General features: G+C 36.1%; 4 protein-coding genes across 5 annotated transcripts; 1 reads left to right on the top strand and 3 right to left on the bottom strand.

The window, feature by feature from the left end:
• Window positions 1–3735: 3735 nt before the first annotated feature.
• On the bottom strand, window positions 3736–8053 carry spef1 (sperm flagellar 1; the record flags this gene model as incomplete). The annotated part of the gene is made up of 7 exons (XM_079473442.1): window positions 3736–3849; window positions 5011–5107; window positions 5270–5336; window positions 6969–7011; window positions 7093–7249; window positions 7630–7741; window positions 7936–8053. The coding sequence occupies 7 exons, from the start codon at window positions 8051–8053 to the stop codon at window positions 3736–3738; spliced, it is 708 nt and encodes a 235-aa protein (XP_079329568.1).
• A 159-nt stretch (window positions 8054–8212) lies between these two features.
• adam8a (ADAM metallopeptidase domain 8a) lies at window positions 8213–15474 on the bottom strand. Of its 2 annotated transcripts, none has more exons than XM_079472497.1 (25): window positions 15294–15474; window positions 14074–14180; window positions 13899–13972; window positions 13728–13806; window positions 13569–13645; window positions 13259–13442; window positions 13025–13090; window positions 12857–12925; window positions 12578–12744; window positions 12376–12457; window positions 12142–12275; window positions 11788–11965; window positions 11522–11611; window positions 11069–11264; window positions 10860–10926; window positions 10558–10726; window positions 10384–10461; window positions 10188–10272; window positions 9955–10072; window positions 9691–9874; window positions 9517–9549; window positions 9375–9425; window positions 9219–9290; window positions 9032–9106; window positions 8213–8898 (listed from the first exon to the last, which is right to left on the bottom strand). In XM_079472497.1, exons 2-25 carry the CDS (start codon window positions 14140–14142, stop codon window positions 8854–8856), a joined length of 2442 nt encoding a protein of 813 aa, XP_079328623.1. In that variant the 5' UTR covers window positions 14143–14180; window positions 15294–15474; the 3' UTR covers window positions 8213–8853. The 2 variants fall into 2 exon arrangements, with proteins under 2 accessions (XP_079328623.1, XP_079328622.1); XM_079472496.1 differs by lacking the exon at window positions 15294–15474 and adding an exon at window positions 14317–14391.
• Window positions 15067–17937, top strand: znf511 (zinc finger protein 511). The gene is made up of 6 exons (XM_079472499.1): window positions 15067–15349; window positions 15480–15553; window positions 15666–15867; window positions 16650–16774; window positions 16907–17086; window positions 17171–17937. Exons 1-6 carry the CDS (start codon window positions 15152–15154, stop codon window positions 17238–17240), a joined length of 849 nt encoding a protein of 282 aa, XP_079328625.1. The 5' UTR covers window positions 15067–15151; the 3' UTR covers window positions 17241–17937.
• A 128-nt stretch (window positions 17938–18065) lies between these two features.
• Window positions 18066–20592, bottom strand: msx3 (muscle segment homeobox 3). The gene is made up of 2 exons (XM_079472599.1): window positions 20096–20592; window positions 18066–19600 (listed from the first exon to the last, which is right to left on the bottom strand). Exons 1-2 carry the CDS (start codon window positions 20499–20501, stop codon window positions 19185–19187), a joined length of 822 nt encoding a protein of 273 aa, XP_079328725.1. The 5' UTR covers window positions 20502–20592; the 3' UTR covers window positions 18066–19184.
• Window positions 20593–24039: the final 3447 nt, after the last annotated feature.

Consider the following 24039-nt stretch of genomic DNA (forward strand, 5'->3'; position numbering starts at 1 on the left):
ACACAGTACAAACATCAGAAAGCAAGCCACGTGTGCATGCTCAGAAATCAATCCTCATGATTTGTACTTTACTTTTCATGAAAGAATTCTATTTTAATAGTACATCAGGTATCTTCTCTAGTAAAACTGAGTAGGACTGATGGCAACTCTGACGTGCCTGAAAGAATTACAGGAAGGGCATCGCCCATGTTCCACAGTGTTAGGAGGGACTCTGCTGTAAGAGACAGCTCAGCTCCCATGACAACCATGATGAGATTTATGAATTACTAGCAGTAGCCTGAACAATTGTGTTCTGTGTTCAGTCTGGCTCATCGCCTACTTGTCCCCTTAAGCGTTGTTCAGGCGGAATTTACCACGGAGTCATGAGGTAGCTTCTCTGATATATGATAAGCCTGGTTTCTATCAGCCTGCTCTGATTAGGACAATAAAACAGACCGGTCAAAGGGGATTTCTACATGCCCAAATATGATATTTCGACATACGACATGATGCTGTACGTGTTTTTTATCACAGTAGGCTATGTCAACCTAACTTGTGCAGATGGGCAGCATGAAACGTTGGGAACATGTATATTCAATTCATTAACATTTAAACCCCTTTATATAGCCAGTTTCATTGAATGCACACGCTAGCCTGAAGTTGGAGGCCGCGAAGTACATTAAAATCCTTTAATGCACGGCTAGCCGTTGTTAATCCCGGTTATAACATAGTTATTTGCCAAGTCAAAGCTGTTAATGTGTAAAAGGATTTTAATGCAAACCCTCCAGCCAATCAGAATCCAGTATTCAAACAGACCATGGTATAAATAAATGTATTCTGCATGTGTGGACATGACTCTAATCTTGCTAAGGGAATAGTTATCACTACTTGCACACCCACTTACTCATACTGACTCAGTGTGGGTCTGTTGTTTGTAGGTAAAGATTTGGCAGTAGGCTAATGCTTTGAAGTCTCTGGTATGTCACAGAGGTTAATATCTCACGCTGATAACGCCTGTCTGAGCTCGGGGCCTATCGCTGATTTCTGTTTTTGACCTTAAGATTGTTCTCATTCTTGTCATCAATGTCATCTCATTCTTGTCACAATGTTTGTCTTAGTACCGGGTTCCTAAAATGGTTTATTTGAACATTTACACAATATTTAAAGATTGCACACTCTATAACATTTTAAGGATATAAATTGTCGGATCCAAGAACAGTAATGTATTCATCTGTGCTTTGAGCAGGAAGCATTTAATTTAAAGGACTTGATATTAACTGATGGATCTGAAGTCACTAATGACAGCAAACAACTTGTTTTCGGATACACATGACACACGGTTAAAAAGATTGAAAATTGTTATGTTACTGTCCTTCAGCCACAGCCGTCACATCATAGACTCAAAAATAAACTCTTAAACTCTTCCACTGTCAATCAGAACTATTTCCTATATTACATCATCCTAAGGAAGTGACTAAATAATGGGAAACATAAAAACATCCCAATTTGCACCTGGTGTAAAAAGGCATTTGCATTTACAGAACTTTTACATTTCAGTCGTTGTATTTTGCACTACAAATTCCTTCATTCATTTGACAAAGACATAAAAGAAAGAGAATTGTAAAAAGTCATATGTTAGTCTGAATTGAAACAGATGCTCAGGACTACATCTGAACTCTGTCAAACAAATAATAATTTCTTCCTTGGAACTGTACCATCACATTTTCATGAATGCATGGTGTCATGCCTTGCTATTTGTTTGTTTTCACTGTGTGCAAAAATGCCATTATTGTCTTAACAAAACAGCACTAGTTTCAAGTAATGTACTCCTCTTTACTTGACATGATATTCTCAGCCTTTTTAAAATGTTGATTCATCTTCATGCAAACACAGCAGTGAAGACTTTTGGGTTGTAAATCAAGTGTCTCCTGTCGTGGGAGATTGTCAAAATTATTGTTCTTAGCTGTATGCATAGTTCACACTGATGCTGGAATTACCTAATAAAAAACTAATATATATAATTATATATATAATTTCCATGCTGATTTAAGAAGACCAATGTTTTTGAGATAACATAATTGTAAACTTTTGTGAATTCCTAAATTGCAAAACTCGACACTGATTTCAAATTGAACAAGTAAATTCACACACAATACAAAACTTTAATCAGTGACTTGACCTCCATTACATTTGCCCCATTTCAGTCCTTTTATATATGTTCATCTTCACCTTAAAGGACTGCTATATGAAACATTGTTAGAGCATTAAACGTATTCTCTCCTCATGAGAACATGTCCCACTAAAGACGTTCTCACAGTATTCTTCATGGAGTCTGTATGTATGCATGCACATGATTTTAATTCAGAATGAGTCAGAGAGCTTTCCTGCTGCTATACCACTCAAGGATCAACCTCAAATTCCAACAGTCCCTCCACACTCCCAGAGTCTGAGAGCTCAGTCTGAGTCATCTGGGAGCACTGAGAACTTCACAGACAAGAGTATCTGCTTCTTAATTTTATTCCCGTAAAATACATCCAGGATTATGCACGATCTTAAAAACTCATATAATTCATATACATTTCTGACTAATGGCTGGAATACACTACAAGACTTTTAAAATCAGAAGAGATTTTTTAAACTAGACATCATGCACTTGCAGACTTTTTAAAAATTTCAGATGGAGACACACTAACTGATCAAATCTGTACTGGCACATCATTTTCATAATAAAGTCCAGACTAAAAATCTGGGAAAAATCTGAGCAAAAGTCTTGTAGTGTATTTTAGCCATAAATCTAGAGTGCCGTTTTCCTCTCTTTACTCTTTGCTGAACTACATGTTTACATATCTGAGGTTTCCACATTTGGTTGATCTTTGTATAAACACATGCCTCATGAGACACACACAAAGTAATCCTGTATAACTTATAAGAGTAACAAATTACAGACTAATAACTTTGGCATTAAAGTTCAATAGTGCAGCATTATGCAATGCTTTAGGACCTGTGTTACCCAAGGTTTGCCTAAAAATCCTCTGATAAATAACAAAGTTTATGCTGTGAGCCCTGGAATGCGGTCTAATATAGAGAGCCAGTAAATAAACAAAATAAACTCTTAAGCTCTCAATATTCTTAACTCTTACCCCCCCAATCTGCACATGAAGATGCAACCCTTTCCAAGATGCAACTGAAATCGGGGTGTGCGATTTCTGAATAACGCTTGTTTAGACAAAGTCGGGACGAGTACCAAAAGAACCTTATAGCCAATCACCAGTGAGGTGCACATTGCACAGGACAGACATTAGTCGAGCCGAGCGCTGACGAAAGCGATAGATGGGGGTAGGAGTGTGTTTGTTTTGGGGATTTGAACATCAACAATGGCTAAGAGAAATCGGAGACTCTGCCATTAAGAATCAGCTATTACAAAGCTTTACCCCAAACTTTTTTCAGTCTAACAATTGCTGGCAAATGACGAACAAACTTGGCAGGCCCTGGTGAAAATCTTTTGTTCTATAATGCATTAAGTCTTTTGACATGATAATGATAATATGGTGGCTTACAAACAATGTAAAATGCTCAATGCAATACAAATATGAATAGTAATTGTTTTTAGTGCTTGGTGCATTTAATTTTCAAGGTTAGTCAAAAGTTATTATATATGTATATGGTGGAATGCAAACACACAGAGAAAAACAAAACAAAAGGAGTGTACAGTTCTATGTTCTGTGGTGATCAGAAAAATGTCATTTTGTCACATGATCATGTGTTATTGTGACGGGTCTTGTATCGCTCAAAGTGCTTGGTCAGGTCCTCGATACGAAGATCTTTTAAATGCAGGAGGTGCTCCAATTTGTTGACCTTTATCTGTAAAATCTAGAGCAAAGTAAAACATATTTAAGAAATATTCAATCATAGTGGTTTTACACTTGAGATCATGCTGGTGTTTTTAAACCACATATTTCTGATGGTTCAGTTAAAGGAGTCAAATGACATGATTAAAACAAATATATTATTATTTGTTTTGGATGTAATGCAATGTGTATACACAATTTAAGGTTACAAAACGCTGTATTTTTCACATACCGTGCATATTTGTATCTCCTCTTTGCCCTGCCTCTCTAAAACCTGCAGAATTTTTACAAAGCTCATCGTTCTGAAAATCGAGGTGTTCTATGACTGGCCTGTTAACCAGTGCATAGTGATTGGTCGAATACCGGTGTGGGACATCAGGTTCCAAAGCAGTTGTACTGATAGGTAAGCCCACCTCACTTGCTTATACATTTGGGCGGTCTTAGTCAAATCACATCATGAACTGACAGATTTGTTGGGATGTGGTTATAGGAGGCGTTTGCAGGTCTGGGTAAGCATGCGTTTTAGATTCGCTTTTGTTTCGACACTTTATTTTTTGCAATTTTACGTGTCTAATACATGCATGGGCAAATTATAACGCACCAAAGACACAAAAAAACACGTATTTGCGCCATATGACCCCTTTAAAGGCAACAGATGTCGAAATCATACTTTAGAAAGTGTAGAAACACTTTCTTTCAGAGAAACATTGACTTTTACTGACGAAGAAAGGAAACCAGATATTGATAATGCTTAAATTGATGGAAACATTTATACATTTAATTTTCAACTTCAAACGATTATCACCTTTTAATTATTGAACTGAAAAATGGTGACGTATTTTACAAAAACGGTGACTCATTCACATTCATCTTGATATAGCAATCTCTAACACAACTCAACAGCAACAGGAAACGTGTCCTGTAGCCCTTGACAGAACAGCACAGACATTACTAATTTCCTTTTGTGACGTTTGCATCTTTCGCCAGCTGCTATGTTTGCAAAAGGTACTCAAAGTAACTTGAGGACTTTAGACAGACAGCAAAATGTAAATTTTAATCAAGGAAATCAACTTTCTATATCAAGAAGCAGCACAGAAGTATTTTAATGTGACACAAAATCCCTTTAATGAATCAAAACTATTTTAATTAAATTGACATTATTTAAAACTGATGAGCGACTCACCTCAACAGTCTCATGTAAAGTCAAAATGGCCTGCTCCTTGTCATCCAACAGCAATTGGAAGGCTGGATCCACATTAGGTCCTATGTTTGCAGCAATACTAAACAAGATTTACGTCAACTGGATTGTAAATATATCATTTTTACTGTTTAAATATAGAAACATTGTGATTCAAATAGTCCTGTTAAGTTTAAATCACTCTTCTATTAAGAGTGCTATACATTTTTTAAGGATTCTGAAGGTAATGTATGGCAATGCATACCTGACTTTTTGTGTCTTCTTCACTATAGCAGGATTTGTTTGCATGGTGTCAATAATCTGATGATTTTCTGTTGAAAATGTCAGAGAAACAAAGAAAAACGGTTTATTTGAAATATTTCTACATCTAAAGGGAATAGCAATGCATTTTACTTGGTCATTTTCTAAACCATTGATGGTTGTAAAAAAAACTTTACAAAAGGCAAACAATGCAGATACAGGGAAAGCTCACATCTCACTGCTGTGGGTGTTAGATCTTGGCAAAAAGAGCTGCTTCAGAATCCCTTCTGGCTAATTTCAGGCACAGAAACTTCACCCCCACAACACCCTGCATCAATTTCCTCTCTCCCTCCAGATGAGTTTTACTCCCCCATACTTTAAGATTTTCAGGCTCATGAGAATTACTTAGCCACGAAGGCTAAACTAATTAGACTTCATTTGAACCCATTAAACACAACCAGGTCGAAAGGACACATTGACATGGAACCAGACTAAAGTCTATTGTAACTGCTGAGCAGGAGAATTTTATTTGGCACTAAGCTTTGAACCATCAACACCAGCTGTGCTTCACCCTATAAACATCCATCAAGGAAGGAAAAAGAACTGTACCTTCTGAGGCACAGGACCTGTGTTTCCCACCAGAAATGAACTTTTGATAATATGATGTATAACAAACAATCTAGCCTTGTGGTCCCATAAAAAGCATCACTAGTCCACTGTTGGCTTCAGTTTGCTGTGAACTTAAGGGTTTTAAGCCTAATAAGGGCTATCCGGTGAAGGTTACATGCAGAGCCATTTTCATGAAAATAAGGAATTAAATTAAGTCACAACCAAGACTTCCTGGTGATGAGGTCTAGGAAACTGCTGACATAACTATCCCCCGTCAGTTTGAGATTGCTGACAATGCATCATTCTTTCATTCTACATAAAAACATTCTACATGTTTTGTCATCCTAAGCTAACAACTGAACATCATTAAAAATGATCCTGCTGACATATTCTTGCTATTTAAAAATGTTGGTTTGTGGTCTGCTGAGACAATGGTTATTATTTTGAGTAATGCATGACAGATTATCAGAAAATCTATGACCGCTGACCTCATGAAAGCTTGGCTTCCTTAGAGCTTATATCGTTTTTACAAATCTTCCTATACTGTATGACAGAATGGCTGTTAAAAAGTGGAATTAAAAGTGTACTACTCTTACTAACATCAAGCAGGTTCACATCAATATATGATACAAGCAACACAAATTTACATATCACATCCTCTGACCACATGATGACAACATCGGCAAAACTGACTTCCTCTGCCTCTGTACATGGTAAATTTGGTGAACCATTGCCTTATATGAATAACGGTTGTGCATGCATGCGAATGCATCAAAGATATAAGGGTGTGGTGGATATTGTTGATTTTCATATCTCATTTTCATATCACTTCTGTTTTTTTTTCATTACCTGAAAACAGACGATATATCTTAATTTAAATTCTATCTTTTTTTGAATTTCCTGGATTCATGCTATGCTCTAATTGTGTTCTTTCTTTTGTTGTAATTATAGTTTTCATGTGTAGTATTGTATAAACCACTGCATGCTACTTTGTCCCTCTCTGAGGAAATGTTATTTATTGATCATGGGTTTGTATCACAATCATTTTCTGAAGAGGTCTGGGCTTGATTTTATCTAGTCAGAGAATAGCCTACCTGATCTCGGTTTTCCATTTGTAATGCTGTAATATTCCAAGTCCTATGAAAAAAGATATGAAAGGGTTACAACAGCACACAGTCTCGTTCAAATACAAGCACACAGACCTAAACAGCAACTCACCTGTGTGCCTTCTACATGTAATAGCTTTTCCGCTTTCCTCTCCTCTATCTTCTCTCTCAAAGAGCATAGAACTGGTTCAATGTAGCCTGCGGTGCTGACAACTATCTTCTTGACTGTGTCCAGAGGTACATTGAAGTACAGCTTGTAAAATACTTTTCTGAAATGAGAACAATAAGTACTCTTGTTTTGTTTCATTTCATTTCTACTAATATGTATTCACGACTACGAGTGCAGGATTCCTTTAGGACTATTTTGTCATGCAACAAACAGTAACCACCCTACTTATTTTCTCCCTCATAAATACTTTATGATTCTCGAAATTGTTGTCCAAATCTAGATAGACAGCTTACAGCCTTGTGATCCAGACAGACAGTGTTTAACGTTCAGCTGGATATCCCATGTCCCTCAGTGTTATTGCAGAGGTGTAATGTCACATTCCTTCAATCCTCTGGGGAATGTATAACGCGACATGGGGGGCAGATAAGCATTGAGATGTTTGCGTTAGTGTCTGCGTGGAGAACAAATAAATATACTTGCCTGTTCAGAGTGCTCCAGTTACACAGCTTCTGTTGCGTGGAATGTGCGGCCGTGTAGTTGTGCAGATCCACTAATTTAGGGAAGAAATGCTTCACAACTTCTGCAGCCATAACTGGATGTGAAAAGGGTTAAAATATTCATTATAATGTTAATCTATGCGCACGATATTATAGGCTAGTAGTAATATTAATGGTATAATAATTAATGGCACAACAAATTACTACGTAATACATAAATGAATCAAATAAAACGACACGTTTTATCTAGCCCTTATGTTTTGTTTATGAAAACATCTACAGTAAATACCTCCATCGCTAAAATCTCGCGCAATGTTCCGTTTTGGTCTGGAGAGAGGTATTTTATCTATCCACGCGTAGAGATCCTGCAAAGTTTCTTCGTCTATTTGTCTAGAGCCATCCATCATTTAAAAAGTTTTATTTGCGTTATTTGAAGTATTCCTCAATACTACACAGTATTAGCAAGGTTGTTTGAGCCGTTGCCAGGCAACTGCAAAGCTACAGGTCCCGACAGAGGTCATTTCTCTCGTTCGTAAAGGGATTCAAAATAATCGAAAACAACAAAGGATTGTACATCACGGCAGAAATTCTAACCTTTATTATAGTAAAAAACATACATTAATTAATGTTATATTGATAGATTTACAGACAGTAAAATCAGACCAGCTGAGAGCATAGCAAGATTGAACAATACGAGATGGGCAAAAACACTTTAAGGCAACAGATTTACCTTAATTGTCTTAACACATTTAAAGTACAAAATTAAGATGTAAAAATATTAAACAGTATACGAACAAATACATGTGTGTGCTGATTTGTGCAAAATCCAGTGAGTTTAGGTGTTATAAACTGAATTACAAGTACCACATGCCCTTGAAATAATGTATCAATTACATACATATAACCCCTTTCTGTTCTATGAGAGGCAACGTCATGTGGAGTGGGCAGAGAGGACTGAAATCAAATGGATATTTAACGCGCTAAATTTATATTTTTGCTGACAACTTTACACTGCTACAAACAGCCTACCATTCGTTTTAAACAAGTCGTACCAGGAGCGTAAAGGACAGAGTCTTAGAAAAGAGTGCAAGTACAAATGTTGAGTGTTGGGAGTCCAAAACTGCCATATTCTGCAGCTTCACTCTTGTTCAGAGTTGTGAAGATTATTTTGAAGCTAATGATTCAGAGAAACTCATTCTGTTCCACTTCATCTAGGCCTGACAGGAGGCTTCAGTGCTACTTTCTGTATTGCCTAGTGGATGACAAAGAGCATTCAAAACACTTGGTTAAATTATCAGTTCCGTTGGTTTTATAGTAAGAATTGAATTACAGAAATGTTTCCAGGAACAGTTTCAAAGATAAGGGAAAGCAAAAATATAAATCACCTGAGGTGGAGTATAGGCTGGTTGTATCCCTGTGGGTTTTGCAGGAGGCAGCGGAGGTCTATTTGACTTTGTCACCTAGTAGTGAAAACAAGAATAGGATACTAGCGTTGGATGGTATTTATGACAGTGTGGAGTGATTGCTGTTGACTAGATTGTTCAAGTAAATGTTCTATAAATGACGACTTACATTTTTAGATGTGAGTGGGGGCAATGGTTTTGATGGAGGAAGTGGTTTTGATCGTGGGAGCAGTGTTATTTCCTGAATAAAAATGTTAGATGTTATAAAGTAGCTTTAACAAATTATATTTTGGAATTGTTAACAGTAATATTGACAAGGCCTCACCTGAACAGAATGAATGTTTCTGGAAACAGCGGTTGTGACAGGTTTTGCAATCTAAAAGAATGAAAGTATATATCATTTTTTATTGAAACAAAAATAGATTCAAATACTGTATTTCTATTCAGCAGCTTGGGAGATGTAGTACCTGTTTTGTTCTGGTTTGTGGCTGACTTGGAGGCTGTGCATGAGAAAGACGGGTCAGGGTTTTGTGTTTTACTATGACTATGTATTTACTATTCTTTTATTGTAAAATGTAAGCACCTTTACTGTGAAACACAAACTCAACAGCTTGTTTTTAGGGGCAAATGAAAAAGCTTACCAGAGGTGCTGGTCTAGAGGGCACAGTTTGAGCAAAAAGAGGTTTGCAAGACACAGTTGCAGATGACTCCAGGAAAGCTGGTTGACCGATACGTGGTCTTGTGTACTTGGGGCTGTTCTTTGCACTGCTTGGTTGGAATGCTGGATTGCACTGGCCTGAGGAAGTATGGATGTCCTTCAAATATCTGTTTGAAGATAAAAAACACAACATTCTTTAATAAAACTTAAGACTGATCATTAATCTCATTTAGCAAACCGATCCTACCTTTTCTTTATAAATGATGCTTTTTTGTTTCTGCAACACATCACTACTCCAATGATAACAATGATTAGGCCCATGATGACCACAGATGAGGCCACACCAATTATGGTGGCATTTTTCACTGTAAATTAAAAAACATTTTGTTAAATGTTTTTTGTTTGTTAAAATGGTTAAAGACTGGATTGGCTCAGACTACAAAAAGTAATGCTAATATGGTAAGGAAGTGAATGGTTTACTCTTTGAAAGTTCTGAGAGTTTAACATCACAATAAGGTGGTGCCCAGCCTGGATCACAGTGACATTCTCTCTCATGGTTACACACCTAAATGTGTACAATATAACAAACAGTATATGTAATTACGGATTTCTACAATTCTGCTGGTACACATTTAAAAATATTAAACAGATATGAAAAAAGAAACAATGTACACACCCCACGGCCGTTGCATTTGTCTGAACATTTCTCAGTGCCATATAAACTAATGTTCTGGCAAAGGCTGTTGTAACACACCTTTAAGAAATAATAAATAATACATTTTGTTCAATTACATAAGAATACTTGTTATTAGATGTTATCAGTCAAGATAATACTTTATTATTGACTTGCCTTATTTGTACCACATTTGGTGCCTGTTGGAACCATCCCTAAGTCTTCTGTTGGTGAGGGATCGACAGCCATGAAGCAGATTTTTGATCCGATGGTTACTTCCCTTCTCTTATTTGTTATGGGAAATTGTTTCCCACCAGCACAATATATTTTACCACATTTCATGTGCCTGTAGATTGAGACATGATCTTGAGTCATTTCAAAACAGGTAGACCAGAGAATAATTGAAGGTTTCTAAAATATTACTTTTGTTTTCATCCATCAAATTCAAAGTTTAATGTTAGAATCTAAATTACACTTACTCAGCACTTTTGGATGTTCTGTCGAATACATTGTAATGAAAGCAGGTATCAACCTCTACCTCAGCATCTGAATATATTGCAAGATGATATATTTTAATGTCTCATTCCTAATTTTATGCATCGAACTTTAAAAATGAGCTTTAGACCAACAAATTAAATGCATAGAAAGCCACCATAATGCAGTATTTTGCAATAAATGAAAACAGTACCTGATCCCCATAGCAACTTGCAATGTTCCTTATGTGTTGGACATTGTCCATTGTAACAGTAACCCTGATTATAATTGCAAGGCAATCCGTTCATTTTATTATCATCTTTGGGACAGAAGGCCGATTCTCCTGTACAGTACTCCTCCAAATCACAGTCATGAGCACTTTTTCTGCACAGACTTCCCGTTTGCTTCAGCTTAATAAGAAAATTAAGAAATGTCAAGACAACAAACTAATTTCACAAATCTTTCACTTTGTGACAGTAGCTTTTCCGCAATATTTCTGTATAAGAAACAAAGTATGTGATGCACTAATGGCTGAAGACGATGGCTGCCAAGTGAACTAACTTGACTAGGATTTTAAATCATTTCATGCATACATAAAGAAAAATAAGCTGCCGTTTTGGGCTTTGTGTGGATATACTGCAATGATTTAGGGGTACTTTGCTGATACCTGGCAATTATGGCAACATTCTCCATGTGCACAATGGGAACCTTTGGTCAGCTGACATGTGGAGGCATTGCAGCAGGGATTGTTGCATTCCTAAAATCATATGAAATCGAAATTATTTGGGTGAACAATATGACCAATGTTTTGCATAAACAGATTATGCACATGTACAGTATATTCATATTATGCATAAGCAGCAACATTACTGATGTCATCCTTGAAACTAAATTGCCAGAACTGGGAATTTTTTTTAAAGCAACATGTCAAACCTCAACAGTTCCACAGTCACATTCCTCGCCCGTTTCAACAAAACCATTTCCACACGCTGGACCACCGTATATTTCGCTCTCATTCGGCTTATCCAAAAGACAGCTGCTGTCATAGTTTTGCAAGAAACTCTTTACGGATGCTTGACTACAAGAACTGAAGGCATCTGGGAGGATAAACCTGTGGGAAAAGTGTATAAGAAAAAATATGGTCTTTACTGGCTAACTGTTTCAACAAACAATTCGCAGTTTACGTTACAGACTACTTGAAAAAGTATGAATGTTTTCCCATGTTTCCATTGCATGTACAGTATGTATGCTAATGTATTTAAAGAAAGTGTTTTTAGTTAACCTCACCCAATGGTTTCTCCCATAATACAACCATTTCTAGAAGAACAGCCACATGTTTGATCATCATGTGACATGCCCAGATTATGTCCCATTTCATGAGCAATAGTAGAAGCCACTGCAATGGGATTGACATTATGGTCCTTTATAAAGAAAAACATAAAATCATTATATTTTACAACAAAGCTTGTTTTCAGATTAATTTATGGAATTTTTCTACTTCTAAAATGCTCATAAACAAACCTGATTCACCGCACCAGAGGATTGAGAGCACATAGCATACATTGTAGCCAACCCAATTGTGGTTCCCTCAAAATCGACACCACTGAATAGAAAAAAAGACAAAGAGATTCCAAACCATTAAGGGGTTATTTTACAAATCCATTTAAAAAAATAGACAGTTAAAATGTGGTAATCTTAAAAAAAAGCTGTTAAGATGACTCACGTGATGAAATGGGCATTGTCATGCTTCTTTCTTTCAAGGTAATCCTGACGCCATAGCAAAAAGTTCTTCAGAGTCACTTCTGCTACTGGACTGACCATAATCATGTCCCTGTTAGTCCAAATCTCAATCCCAACCAACCTGATACGTATGTTTAAAGGCCTGTAAAGCTGAATATGAAAAAGAAAATGTAATCATTATTTAAACAACATATTGAAATATCACATGTCAAACACCACATAATAAACATAACTATAAAACCAATCCAGTATTGTACCACACCTTGTCCACATGGTTTGCGACCAACATCATTCTTTCTTCAATTTTCTTCACACTTCCGAACTTCTTGTACTGAAAAAGGTATATATACACATTACTTCTAATTACATTTTAAATATATAACCCTTTTATATTTTTAACAATAAACACAGTAGTAAACCTCATTCGTACCTCCTCATGATCAACAACCAAAGCCATCTCAACAATCCGCTGTCCACCAATGGGGGCTTTGTTTTTCTGAGCGACAAAAATGAAGGTATTGACGTAAAAAATTTAAAAAAATATTGTACATTGTTTTGAGGAATTATTTTAAGCTACTTTGTAAGTTATATATACAATAAAAATCGTATTCAAGTTTATTCTCTGAAAAGAATTTAACAAATGACACAGAATCTTGGATATTACCATTTTTTTGCCTTTATACAGTCCACTAAACCGTGGGCCAAGGTCATAGACTGTGTCATTAATGTAACCAAACGTCCCCTGCTTGACTCTTAAATGCTCTTGTTTAAAAATAGCATGGTTCCCATCCACAGATTCTTCTAGGGGCTCAATCAAGTAAACTTGGTTTTCTGTTCTCAGAAACCCACTACAAAACAAAGAAGAAACAATGTTATTAAAAAAGGAAAATGTTAGTGTGATTCTGAGCATTAGTATCTAGAATGGACATTCAAGCTATCATAATTTGAGTCTTAATATTAAAAAATGTATTTACTGCATTCCAGAGCATAGCCCAACACTAACTGAAGAATCCTCTATGTCATGGATGTGTCCCTGATAGTAGCAGTGATCCTAAAATGTGCAAGATAAATTTATTTTAACACACTGTTCAAGACAGAGGACAGAGACATACTATTTTACTGTGTAAACATACAGTGTTGCCTGAAGACTTTGTTTCTGAAATCCCATCCTCTGTATAATGTGACAACGTGTAATGTTCTCCTAAAAGATCACTGAGATAAACAAAAACATTTAAGCCATTTTAAACAAAAGGTACATGTTATTAACATTCTATATTCAATAACAAGTTACAAGATTGTCTTACTTATTTCTGTGCAAAGAAATGGTTAAGTTTCTCCCATCTACAGACAATGCATATTCAAGTTTTTCAGGATATGTCTAACGAGGAGAAGGAACGAACACATAAATAGATGTACACCGTCAGCATCTTGTCAAACCAGTAGTTGCCACTATTTGCCGAAGATAAAAAATGACCGCACCTTTAGAGAGGATGCGCTCCTTCTTACTCGCTCTTTCAGTGCTTGAAGTCGAACAACATCATAGTGCATAACATGAGGAAGAACTGGATTCGCTGCATCGAGATTATCTAAATCGTGGAAGAATAAAAAATAATTTAGAAGCCTAGCCTATGTATGATACGGCTATAATAAAGTTGTTATGCAATCACGCAAAATCACTAAAAGTGATTCACAGTATCAAAAGTTATCTCATTTTTTTCTCACCCCATGTATAAACAAAAGTAAAAAATGATATAAATAATCCAGTGTATTGCATGGTTAAATGTCCTGTGACACTTCGCCAATGAACTCGTGGGCAACTGGGAAATCGGCTACTTGAAAGTTACGCCCCGCCTCGGTTACATTAACATAAAAAAGACCACGACCTCCTCATCCAGTAAATCACGCAGTGAGTCAGGTCCTTGTAAATGACTCAATGTGGGTTTTTTTGTTTAGCAATAAAGTTCTTTACTTAATCTTATTTTAAATCATTGAAATATTTGTTAATTATTGCTATTATTTATTATACTACCATTGCTTACTTGTATCGCTTTAGCGTTAATGTTAATATTATAATTAATATTAAACGATAAACAGATGACCAACTATGTTATTGATTACCAAATGAACACTTTTCCAGGTAACGATCCTATCCAAAACGTAGGTCTATGTGCGTTCTTGAGTAATTCTTTACGAATATAACTTATTCCTTTTAAAAGTGTGGGATGAGATAATTATTCTCTGGAGTTTTAGATTTTGCTGACATCCTGTGGTTAGATTATGCAAGTGCAGTTTTCTTCTAGTTAAATCTACAGGTTTAGAAGTATGTTAGTGAGTGCTCAGACTATCAATTAATATGGAAAACAATAAATAAAATAAAATACTTTTTTGTTACTTCGCTACACATCAAAACAAATAATTAAAATATAAATAAAAAATTATGGGTGATACTTCCCGACACGTGACTTTTATTTTGAAACGTCTTTGACACGGAACGAGAGACGCAAAGATATGAAGAGAGACGCAGAAATATAAGTGTCGCTTCATTGAGTATGTTGATATGCTGCAGCCTGAATTAATTGAACTTTTGGGAGAAACGCCAAGAATTCTTGCAGAAAAGATACCAGTCATTGAAAAGGAGACCAAATGGGTTGCATTTCAACAGAACGAAATAGAGAACGGGAGAGAAATCGCTACTTCACCTTTTACATTCAGACCTGAACGAATCCGTGTTGCTACAGAAGATGAATATTTTGCGGTAGGTTGTTGTTAGCTCAATGGCGAAGACATTAGAAAGGTGAATGACTGCTAAGTAACGTTGTGATGATGGTCCGATGCTGTATTTGCCAACATCCTGAGTTCTCAGTGTTCCGAATGTTTGTCAACAGGATGGTGACATACATCGGCACATGTATCTACAGGATGTAGCAACGGCTTTGATGGATGATTACCAACCTCCAACGTAAGTGTCGTAATTTCTTTTTGTAGTCGTTATTCACAACCGACTAAAGTGGTAATGTATGTAAGTAATAACAAACTAAAATAACATGTCACTATCAAAACCCCTATTATAGCATATCTGAGTTCAGCTGTCACATTGCTGGATGCAAACAGTTATTTGACACATTGGAAGGATACGAACACCACTACAATGCCTTGCATCGCAATGTATGTTCCAGCTGCAAGCGCTCCTTCCCGTCAAATCGACTACTGGACGTGCACATCTTGGAGTGGCATGACTCTCTCTTCCAGGTTATGGCAGAGAAGCAGTGCATGGTAATATCTTAAGCAAGTGTACTTACATGATTGAGGAATGCATGTTGCATTGAGTGGTGTGCACTTCATTTACAATATTAATTGTTTAATATTGATTGTTTTGTGCCTAATTAAACCACATGTAAATGAAAAAAAACTGTTTTATTTAGTAATCAATAGGCATGGCATTAAAGGAGTATATTTAGTAGGCCTTGTCAAATAATTATTCAATTGGTGCCACAGTATATTATCAAACGAAGACAAGGTCCAAAACATTTCTGCTGTTTTGTCGGGTATACCCATAACCATAAAATATGTCTTTGTCAGATGGAATGCTCCATAAACTTTATAAAGGCTACCGTTTGTTTTGACGAAATCCAGATTATTTTCAGAGATTATTACAATTTATTATTAAAAAATGTTATGTGATTAATAAGTCATGTCAACATATATTTATTCATTATCTCATCAAAATAAGTTAAAACAACTTAGACAAAAATCTAAATTGTTGAAAGTTACAGCCAGTTTGATTTACACATTTAATGTCACCAAGAATATTTACAGTCTAGCTGCTTAACATCAAGCAGTTTATCTTATGCTGACACCTACTGGTTTGCATTAGTCAGCTCAGTTAGATGCAATATTGGCTTCAGTGGGTGAGATACTGGAACTGATTTAAAAGACAAAACATACCAGTTGTCTTACCTTTCTCTCATACACACCATGTTTGAACATAGAAATGTTATTTAACTAAATTGTCTGCAATATCTGTGTGTTTATTGCATTCTGTTATTCATTTTCAGTATGAGTGCTTGGTTGAAAGATGTGGACTGAAATTCAAAACCAGTAAAGAGAGAAAAGATCATCTTATTAAAACACACAGCTATCCAGCAGATTTCAGATTTGACAGAACAAAGAAAAGCGGAAGGTTTGATATTAATGCTGCATTTAACTTATGGTAAAATGCACAATAAGGAAATAGTTGTACTTATATACTATTATTTCTAAACATTTTCTTCTGTTTGTTTAAAAAGTAAACATTTTGTATATGCTACAACAGAACACGAGAAAGAAAGACTCAAAACGATGCACAAATGGAAGTTTGTGAAACATCAGCTAATCAACCAGAGAATTCTGATTCCATGGAGTTCTCTCTGACACCAGAGACAGAAAACATAAAAAGAACTGTAGAAACTGAGCCAATGAATACAACTAATCCAAAACCACTGTATTCATACAGGTTGGTGGATTCATGATAATATAAGAATATATGATTCATTAATATAACCTGTAAATTCTCAGTCTATATTGATTTTATTTTCAGAGTTCCCTCATCCATCTGCTTTGGCCATGGCTCAGTCAGAGGGTTTAGAGGAAGAAGAGGGAAGAAGTAGGCCAAAGCTTTAATTCAAAGCATACAATCTATCTTATGTTCACATGCTTACTAAAAGCTATTTGCTTGTTCAACATTTTATTTTTACAATAAAACTTTGTTAAAGCAACCTTAAAAACAATCTGTCCCATACTGGAGTTAATGAGATCCAAAACAATGCATTCAGTTCTGAGAAGTCTTACGGAAAACTTATATATTAAGTTATTATCAAAAAAATATATTATCAATATTTGAATAGTTATTAACTTTTAATAAGGCTATGTTTATTTTTGTACATGAAAGAGCTTAATTATATAGTGGTTAAACGCTTCCAGTGAACGGCGCAAATTAATTTCTCGTTCGCTAGATGCTACCGAACTTTTAGACATCTAAAAGTTCGGTAGATCTAATAAAAATGACCAGATGTATTAAAATGAAAAGGTATATGCTTGAAGTAACGAGATGCAATGCAACGTAAGTCTCATTTTGTTATAATAAAGCCTATTAAGGCCCCATGATGCACTCGCTGACCTTATTTTAGGATAATTTCTATGGCCATAACGTTTAACGTATAACCTAAAATGTATTTACTTACAGTGTTTTTATTGGTCTTTGAGATTTCTTTGGTGCATTTAAATTTGAGAAGTATTTATCCAGTTGATTTTCTTTAAGTCTGTTTTGCCCAGTTCTGTTAGTAAATCTAATGTTTAGGTCTATACAACTGTTGGCTCTCTGAATTATATGACCCCACTCGCACTATGAGCTGTAACATCAAAATAATACGTTGAAATAGTAGGAAACACGACACAGAATATAAAGGGTAAGAAATACGGAACAATAATATAATCTGGAGGGAGGGTTGAGTTATTTTTTTCATAATTTACAACATTTTAGTAATGACAGTGTACAGTATTAGTCTCTGTGAGATTTATTGTTTTTAATGCAAAAGATTATTTTTCTAATTTGTATGTACATATAAAATATACAATAATTTACAGAAGATACATGTAAACAGTGTATAAATATCAGCAATCCTATTTGCTATTTATTCAAATGGGAAATGCAAAATCTGTAACATATACGTGTATTTACAATAATAACAAATCTAGATATTAATTTTACAATCTAGCAAACTAATATATATAGCCTACTCAAGAGATGTGGCTGAACAAATCAAACAAATGCCAAAATGTCCAAGGGGACGTAAATAGAAACTGGACCGTTGGTTAACGGGAGATGCTGTTTGACTGCATGCAGCAAATAAAACAATGAAATAATAACGCTTTTTCAATTAAATTGGTTAGCCTGTCAAACTGTTGATTTAAACAAATGCATGAAGATGATGAGGTATACCCGAGCTCTTCTTGGCCGTGTGCATGTCGAAAATTATAGCTGGGAACATTTTTTGTACTACAAGAAATTTGTTTTTTGTTAAAATACAACAAGTGGGCGTATTCATTTGAATTATGGTCACATTAAATGTCCATTTACACCCGAATAATCAGCCTAAAGACAAGAAATGGAAAGTTGAATAGTCGAACTAAAATCTGAAAATCTATTTTAGTTTATTTTAGATTCTGAACATGCATCATTTCAGAACGGAATGCTTTCGCGCACATCACGTGTCAACAAGTGGTCCTTGTTTGGAATCTTCTTTATTATATGCCTTCGGTATAATAATCTCTTGGAAATTATTTCTTTAACGAAAGGAAAAGTCACTCAGTTGTAGGCCTATGTCTGCATTGTTTTATATCACAAAATATAATATTCGTGGGGAATGCGTTGCACTCTAAAATGCTTTTTTCTTTAAAGCCAATTTTGGGATTCATTTGGCATAAACGAGATGAAAAGCGCCATTTCTTTTCAAATTATATATCTGATGAAGTTCTTTAAAGAGAACAAATTATTTTCACTCAAAACGCAGCAGCTCGAGATGGTGAATTATATGAAGAACGTGCTTCGTTGGTTAAGACAAGTAATACATCCCGTAGGTCACTGGCCCACCGAAAAGTCCTGGGACTGGTAACGCAGGTCTAGAAAAGGGACTGGACGGTCCGTAGAGGGACGGAGAACCAACATGTGTTCCTAGTGGGAACGGAAAAGCAAACGCAGGTAATAGCGGCTTGGTTGCAAGTTTCAGTTTCTCTAACTCGGCCTCTTGAAGTCTTTTTGCCTTCGCCCGTCTGTTTTGAAACCAAATTTTAACTTGAGTCTCAGTTAGATTGAGTGAATTGGAAAATTCCGCTCTTTCCGCGATGGAAAGATATTGTTTTTGACGAAATTTTCTCTCCAAAGCAAGCAGCTGCGATGTGGTGAACGGGGTCCGCGGTTTTCGATTGTTCTTGTGCTTTCTGAGGGGGCACGGGGGGGGACTTGGGTGTCCTGCAAAACAATATTGCACAAATTAATTTGAGAAACACTGTTGCGTTTATATTGCATTGATTTTGATTGAACTGCTTTTTATTTTTAGTCATTATAACATGATCAGATGCTGATGATCAGAGTATGCCTTAAATATCTAAATATAGGACATGGAAATTAATAAACTATCAAATGTAATAATTCGACGAATAAATTATCAAAACTGTGCAACGCACTGCCCCAAATACTTTAGATTTTTCTTGCACTGGTATGTTATGGTGCCACTCTTGACACCAAAAAGCTCTCTAGCTAAACATTGTCCAACACCTATAACATTAATTACCCTATCATTTCCATGCAAAATATTGCAACTTGCATTATATTTAAATTAGTTTGGTTTCATATATATCTGATCGATTGGGCTTTGTGGTGAACATTCTTGCGTTCTTTTAATAGTTCCATGCGTCATTACATAAAAATGGGAAATTATGACAGTCCTGAATTATAAACACTTACTTGGCGGAGAGGCATATGGGGTCTGAAACCAGCTGGACTGTCCCTTGTTACTCAGGTCCTCCATATCTCCTCTCTTGGAGTCGGATAGGTTGGTGACACTCTCCATTGGGATTTTTCTTTCTGCGTAAAGAGCCATGGGTGAGAGCCGCAGTCGCTCATCTGTACCCGCTGTTGGAGATATAATACCCGATTCAGATGACGTGTATAAAGTCCTCGTTGTTGTTCTGTCCGATATTAAAGATTCCACACTGAACGGAAGACTCAAAGCTTTGCTTTTACATCCTTTGACAGTCGCTTTATCGTTGTTCGGAGCCTCCTCTTTGTCCGCGCTTCTGCGTTCGTGTGGTTTTTCTTCTAGAGAGACTGGCCCTTGAATAGAATTCATCATGGATGATAAAGGGGCCATACAATAAGTATGTTTTAGTCGTCCTGAATTTCCTCGTCCAGCACTGCCTTTCCCCTCTGTCGTCGCGCTTTTGCGACGCTTGCCTCACTCTTCTAGCAGAGCGCACTGCCTGCTATAAACTTCCAAAAGTTCTGTTTTTTTCCCAGCCGCCCTCCAATCCGCTTGACATTTCACCCACATGACTTTCCGCGTGCTCGCTTTGATTGGCCAGTCCAGTTTCTTTCAGACGTCACAATGATTTTGAAAGAAATGTTGCATGGTTAATCATACTTGTCTTGCCGAGGTGGTTTATTGATTGCTCTGGGGGCTCCAGTCTTGGAGGTAAGGAGCCATTTGAGAAGTTTTGTTGCAATTAACCAGAGGGGATGTCTGTATAGTGGGCCTCCATACTCATTAACTGAACGTTTATTGAAAACATATAGCGAAACAAACCACTTCCTCGGTCCCTTCGTTTGCTATTTTTTTACATTTTCTCTAAGAAGTAGTAAACATAACATAAATATTTGAAAAATGCTTTTATGTCGAAAATTATGTAATTGTGGGCATATCGCAATTATAGGCTACTTTTTAAAAATCACCTCTTTCAGCAATTTTGCAAAAATCATAAACTGTAAATAACAGTTTTGTTGTAGATACAAAACACTACATGTACCGAATCCCATCAGGTCTGCTTCCTTTAAAAAATAAAACCACATCCAATGGCAAAAACGAATCTCAACATTTTCCTTAAAACTCTGACGCGGCAGAATGATGTGACTGAATTGACGATGATTTTGTCACGCTGCATTAAAGCAATTTAAAGCTTGTCTTGGCCCTTTAAGACCGCAAAAAGCCTCCATTGAGGCGCAACTGGCAACCCCTCACCGTAAGTCAAAGCATTTCATAACGCAGACAAGCCCTGTTTTGGAAGGCGCCAGTCTCGGCGAGATCAAAAAGGAAGCTACCTCAGGGAGAATATGCAACAGTTAACTCCACTTAACCAATTGTCCTCGAAGAGTTTAATGTCAAGGCAATAGCCAGAGGGCAATCAGTTCCCACAGACAGCGTGCACTACTCTGTTAACTGTTGCCTCACTAAATGTCTCCTTTCAAAAGATCATTCTTATTTTTTTGCGCATGCTGGACTATGTAAATTTGTTCGAAGTATAGAAAGGGGACATACGGTACCTAAAAGGTTGAACAAAAATTTACTTTAAAAAGGATTTTTGCTTAAATTCTCTTTGCTCAATGTTAAATTGTCTTTTTGTAGTTATTTAGAAAATGCTCATTTTATGCTAATGACTTAGGAACGTTAAATAATTATAAAGTAGTCAGCGACCTGTTTGCGCATTATGACAGTGATTTGATGCCTTTCAAGATCTGAAGTCAATTCCCCGGTGAAATTTTAATAGTGCCCCTCGCTATGTAATTGTTAAATCGTTTCTTTTCAATAGCTGAAGACCCCTGTTACTGTGTTTCACCTCGACAGTTGACCCACTATATCAGGTCGACTGTTATTAGCCAGATGTGTGTTTTATACGGATCCATTTCACAACCATGATTCATAGGTCAAAGGCTTTAGTTTGTCAGTTCATAATATTAAAACTAGTAATGTAATGTTATGATATTTTAAAATAAATAAATGCAGTCACAAACAAATTACGTTATTTAGTCATATTTAAAGTTTGTTAGGAATTAGTCTGGCAAATCCAGTTGTGTGATGGTCCGGCTCTCTCCATCCAAAAACACAGTTAAGAAAAATCTCAATCTGCTGATACACACTGTCTGCTCTTTGTAAGGCGGTATTTCAGTGAAATCCTTGGTGAATGTAATTGCTGGTCCCATGCAACCTCCTCCCATGAGAATACCACTCCAAGTGTTTCTCAAAACCAATGCACATATTGAAACATTTACTAAGGAAGTGGTTCTCTGATTTATTACAAAGCAAAATACTGTAAGTAGTGTAGTGTGTCTATGTGCTACTCGAAATGGCAGAAGCTGACACAGTTAAAATGTGAAAGACTTTTGATAAACAGGGCTTTAAGAATGATTTTTTTAGATGTACATTATCTATAAAACTGATGCTTGTTGGTGGTTTTAAAATGGTCATTGCTCAGAAACAACGAATGGCTTTTAAAATCTTTATTACAATTACTCATCTAAAAGCGTAGAATAATTGAGATTAGGTATTGTTTTTGTAGTTAATCACAGGATTCAGTAAGAATGAAATGGCAAAAAACGGATTTAAAATTGTACACTTTAAATCCATTATGACACTATCAAAAGCTGGATTTAGTTCATTCACAGTGTGCTACAACATCCTCATTATTTGTTGACAAACCAAGATTTTTATTTTTACCATCTTAGGTCAACATTAATATGCTAAAAGACCACATTATGCTTTATATCTGAGAACATCACTGTTGCCTTTGCTTCTATGTAGCTATTAAGTAATTTCCTTTGCCGTCATCTTCGGACGTTATTTCATCTCTAGGGAATTCAGTGTCATGCCTAACTTTCCTCCAGTCTCCCTTGACTCTCAACCTTTTTTATTGAATAATTAATTTTTCCTGTTACTCTTCTTGAGGTTAGTATAATTGCTTGAAATGTAAACACACAAATGTTATTCTTTGGGAATCCCTTATGACTTGACTATTGCTTTGCCAATGGAACAATTGCTCTTAAGAAGCACAATACTGTTTATGTTAGCCCTCTGTACATGAGTTCAAAGTTTTGCAAAGATCTGATTCTTGATGGAATGTTTGTCTATGTCCAAGGGGGTTACATTGATTTCTCATGCATCCTTAGCTTTGATTCTCATGTTAAAAAAATAAGACCAAGCTGAATTGTATGTTGATTGCTGTGGTTGGAAAAGGCATCTTTTCAAAAAGGAAATTGCTGGGGAAAGTTCTAGATATTTTTAAGTTTACTTTAGAGTAATATATTTTATGTATAATTTTGTCGTTTCTGATTTACTTGACATTAAATGAGATTGGATAAATAGGGTGTCTGTTTAATGCCAATAAATTCAGACTAATATTTCAGAGTCATGCAGGGAGCTCACACATTCCCATTCACACACAAATGTGCCAAAGCTGAACTTCAAGTTTCATTGCTGTCGTCCTGGCCCAACTGACATTAATAGTTCAAGACATTTCCTACCCTATCCAGCAGTGCAGACATGCTCTACATTGAGCCAATCACAGATGTGTGGTTATGCCCCCCCAATTAATTCATAAGCACATCATGGATTGCATTAATGCCACAGTACTATCTCATCTCTGTGCGTTTTACAGCTCTATTTTGTGATCTCATCTAGCAAGTTGGTGTCTCGCTAATCTGTGCCTCGTTTTGCTTTAGACCATGAAGACCTTTGAGAAAGCAAAACTTACATCTGACTAAACACACATCTGACTGTCATCCTTACTGATTTCCATCTTCATAACCAAGTCTGTGCTTTTCTGTAGTCTAAAATGAACTGTCTGCAAACATTAAATGTTGTGGTGTATCCATACAGATTGTATTGGCATCATGTTATGAGAATCACAGGCTTTTAGACG

Source organism: Barbatula barbatula, assembly GCF_947034865.1.
Source record: "Barbatula barbatula genome assembly, chromosome: 14".
In the NCBI taxonomy this organism is placed as follows: domain Eukaryota; kingdom Metazoa; phylum Chordata; class Actinopteri; order Cypriniformes; family Nemacheilidae; genus Barbatula; species Barbatula barbatula.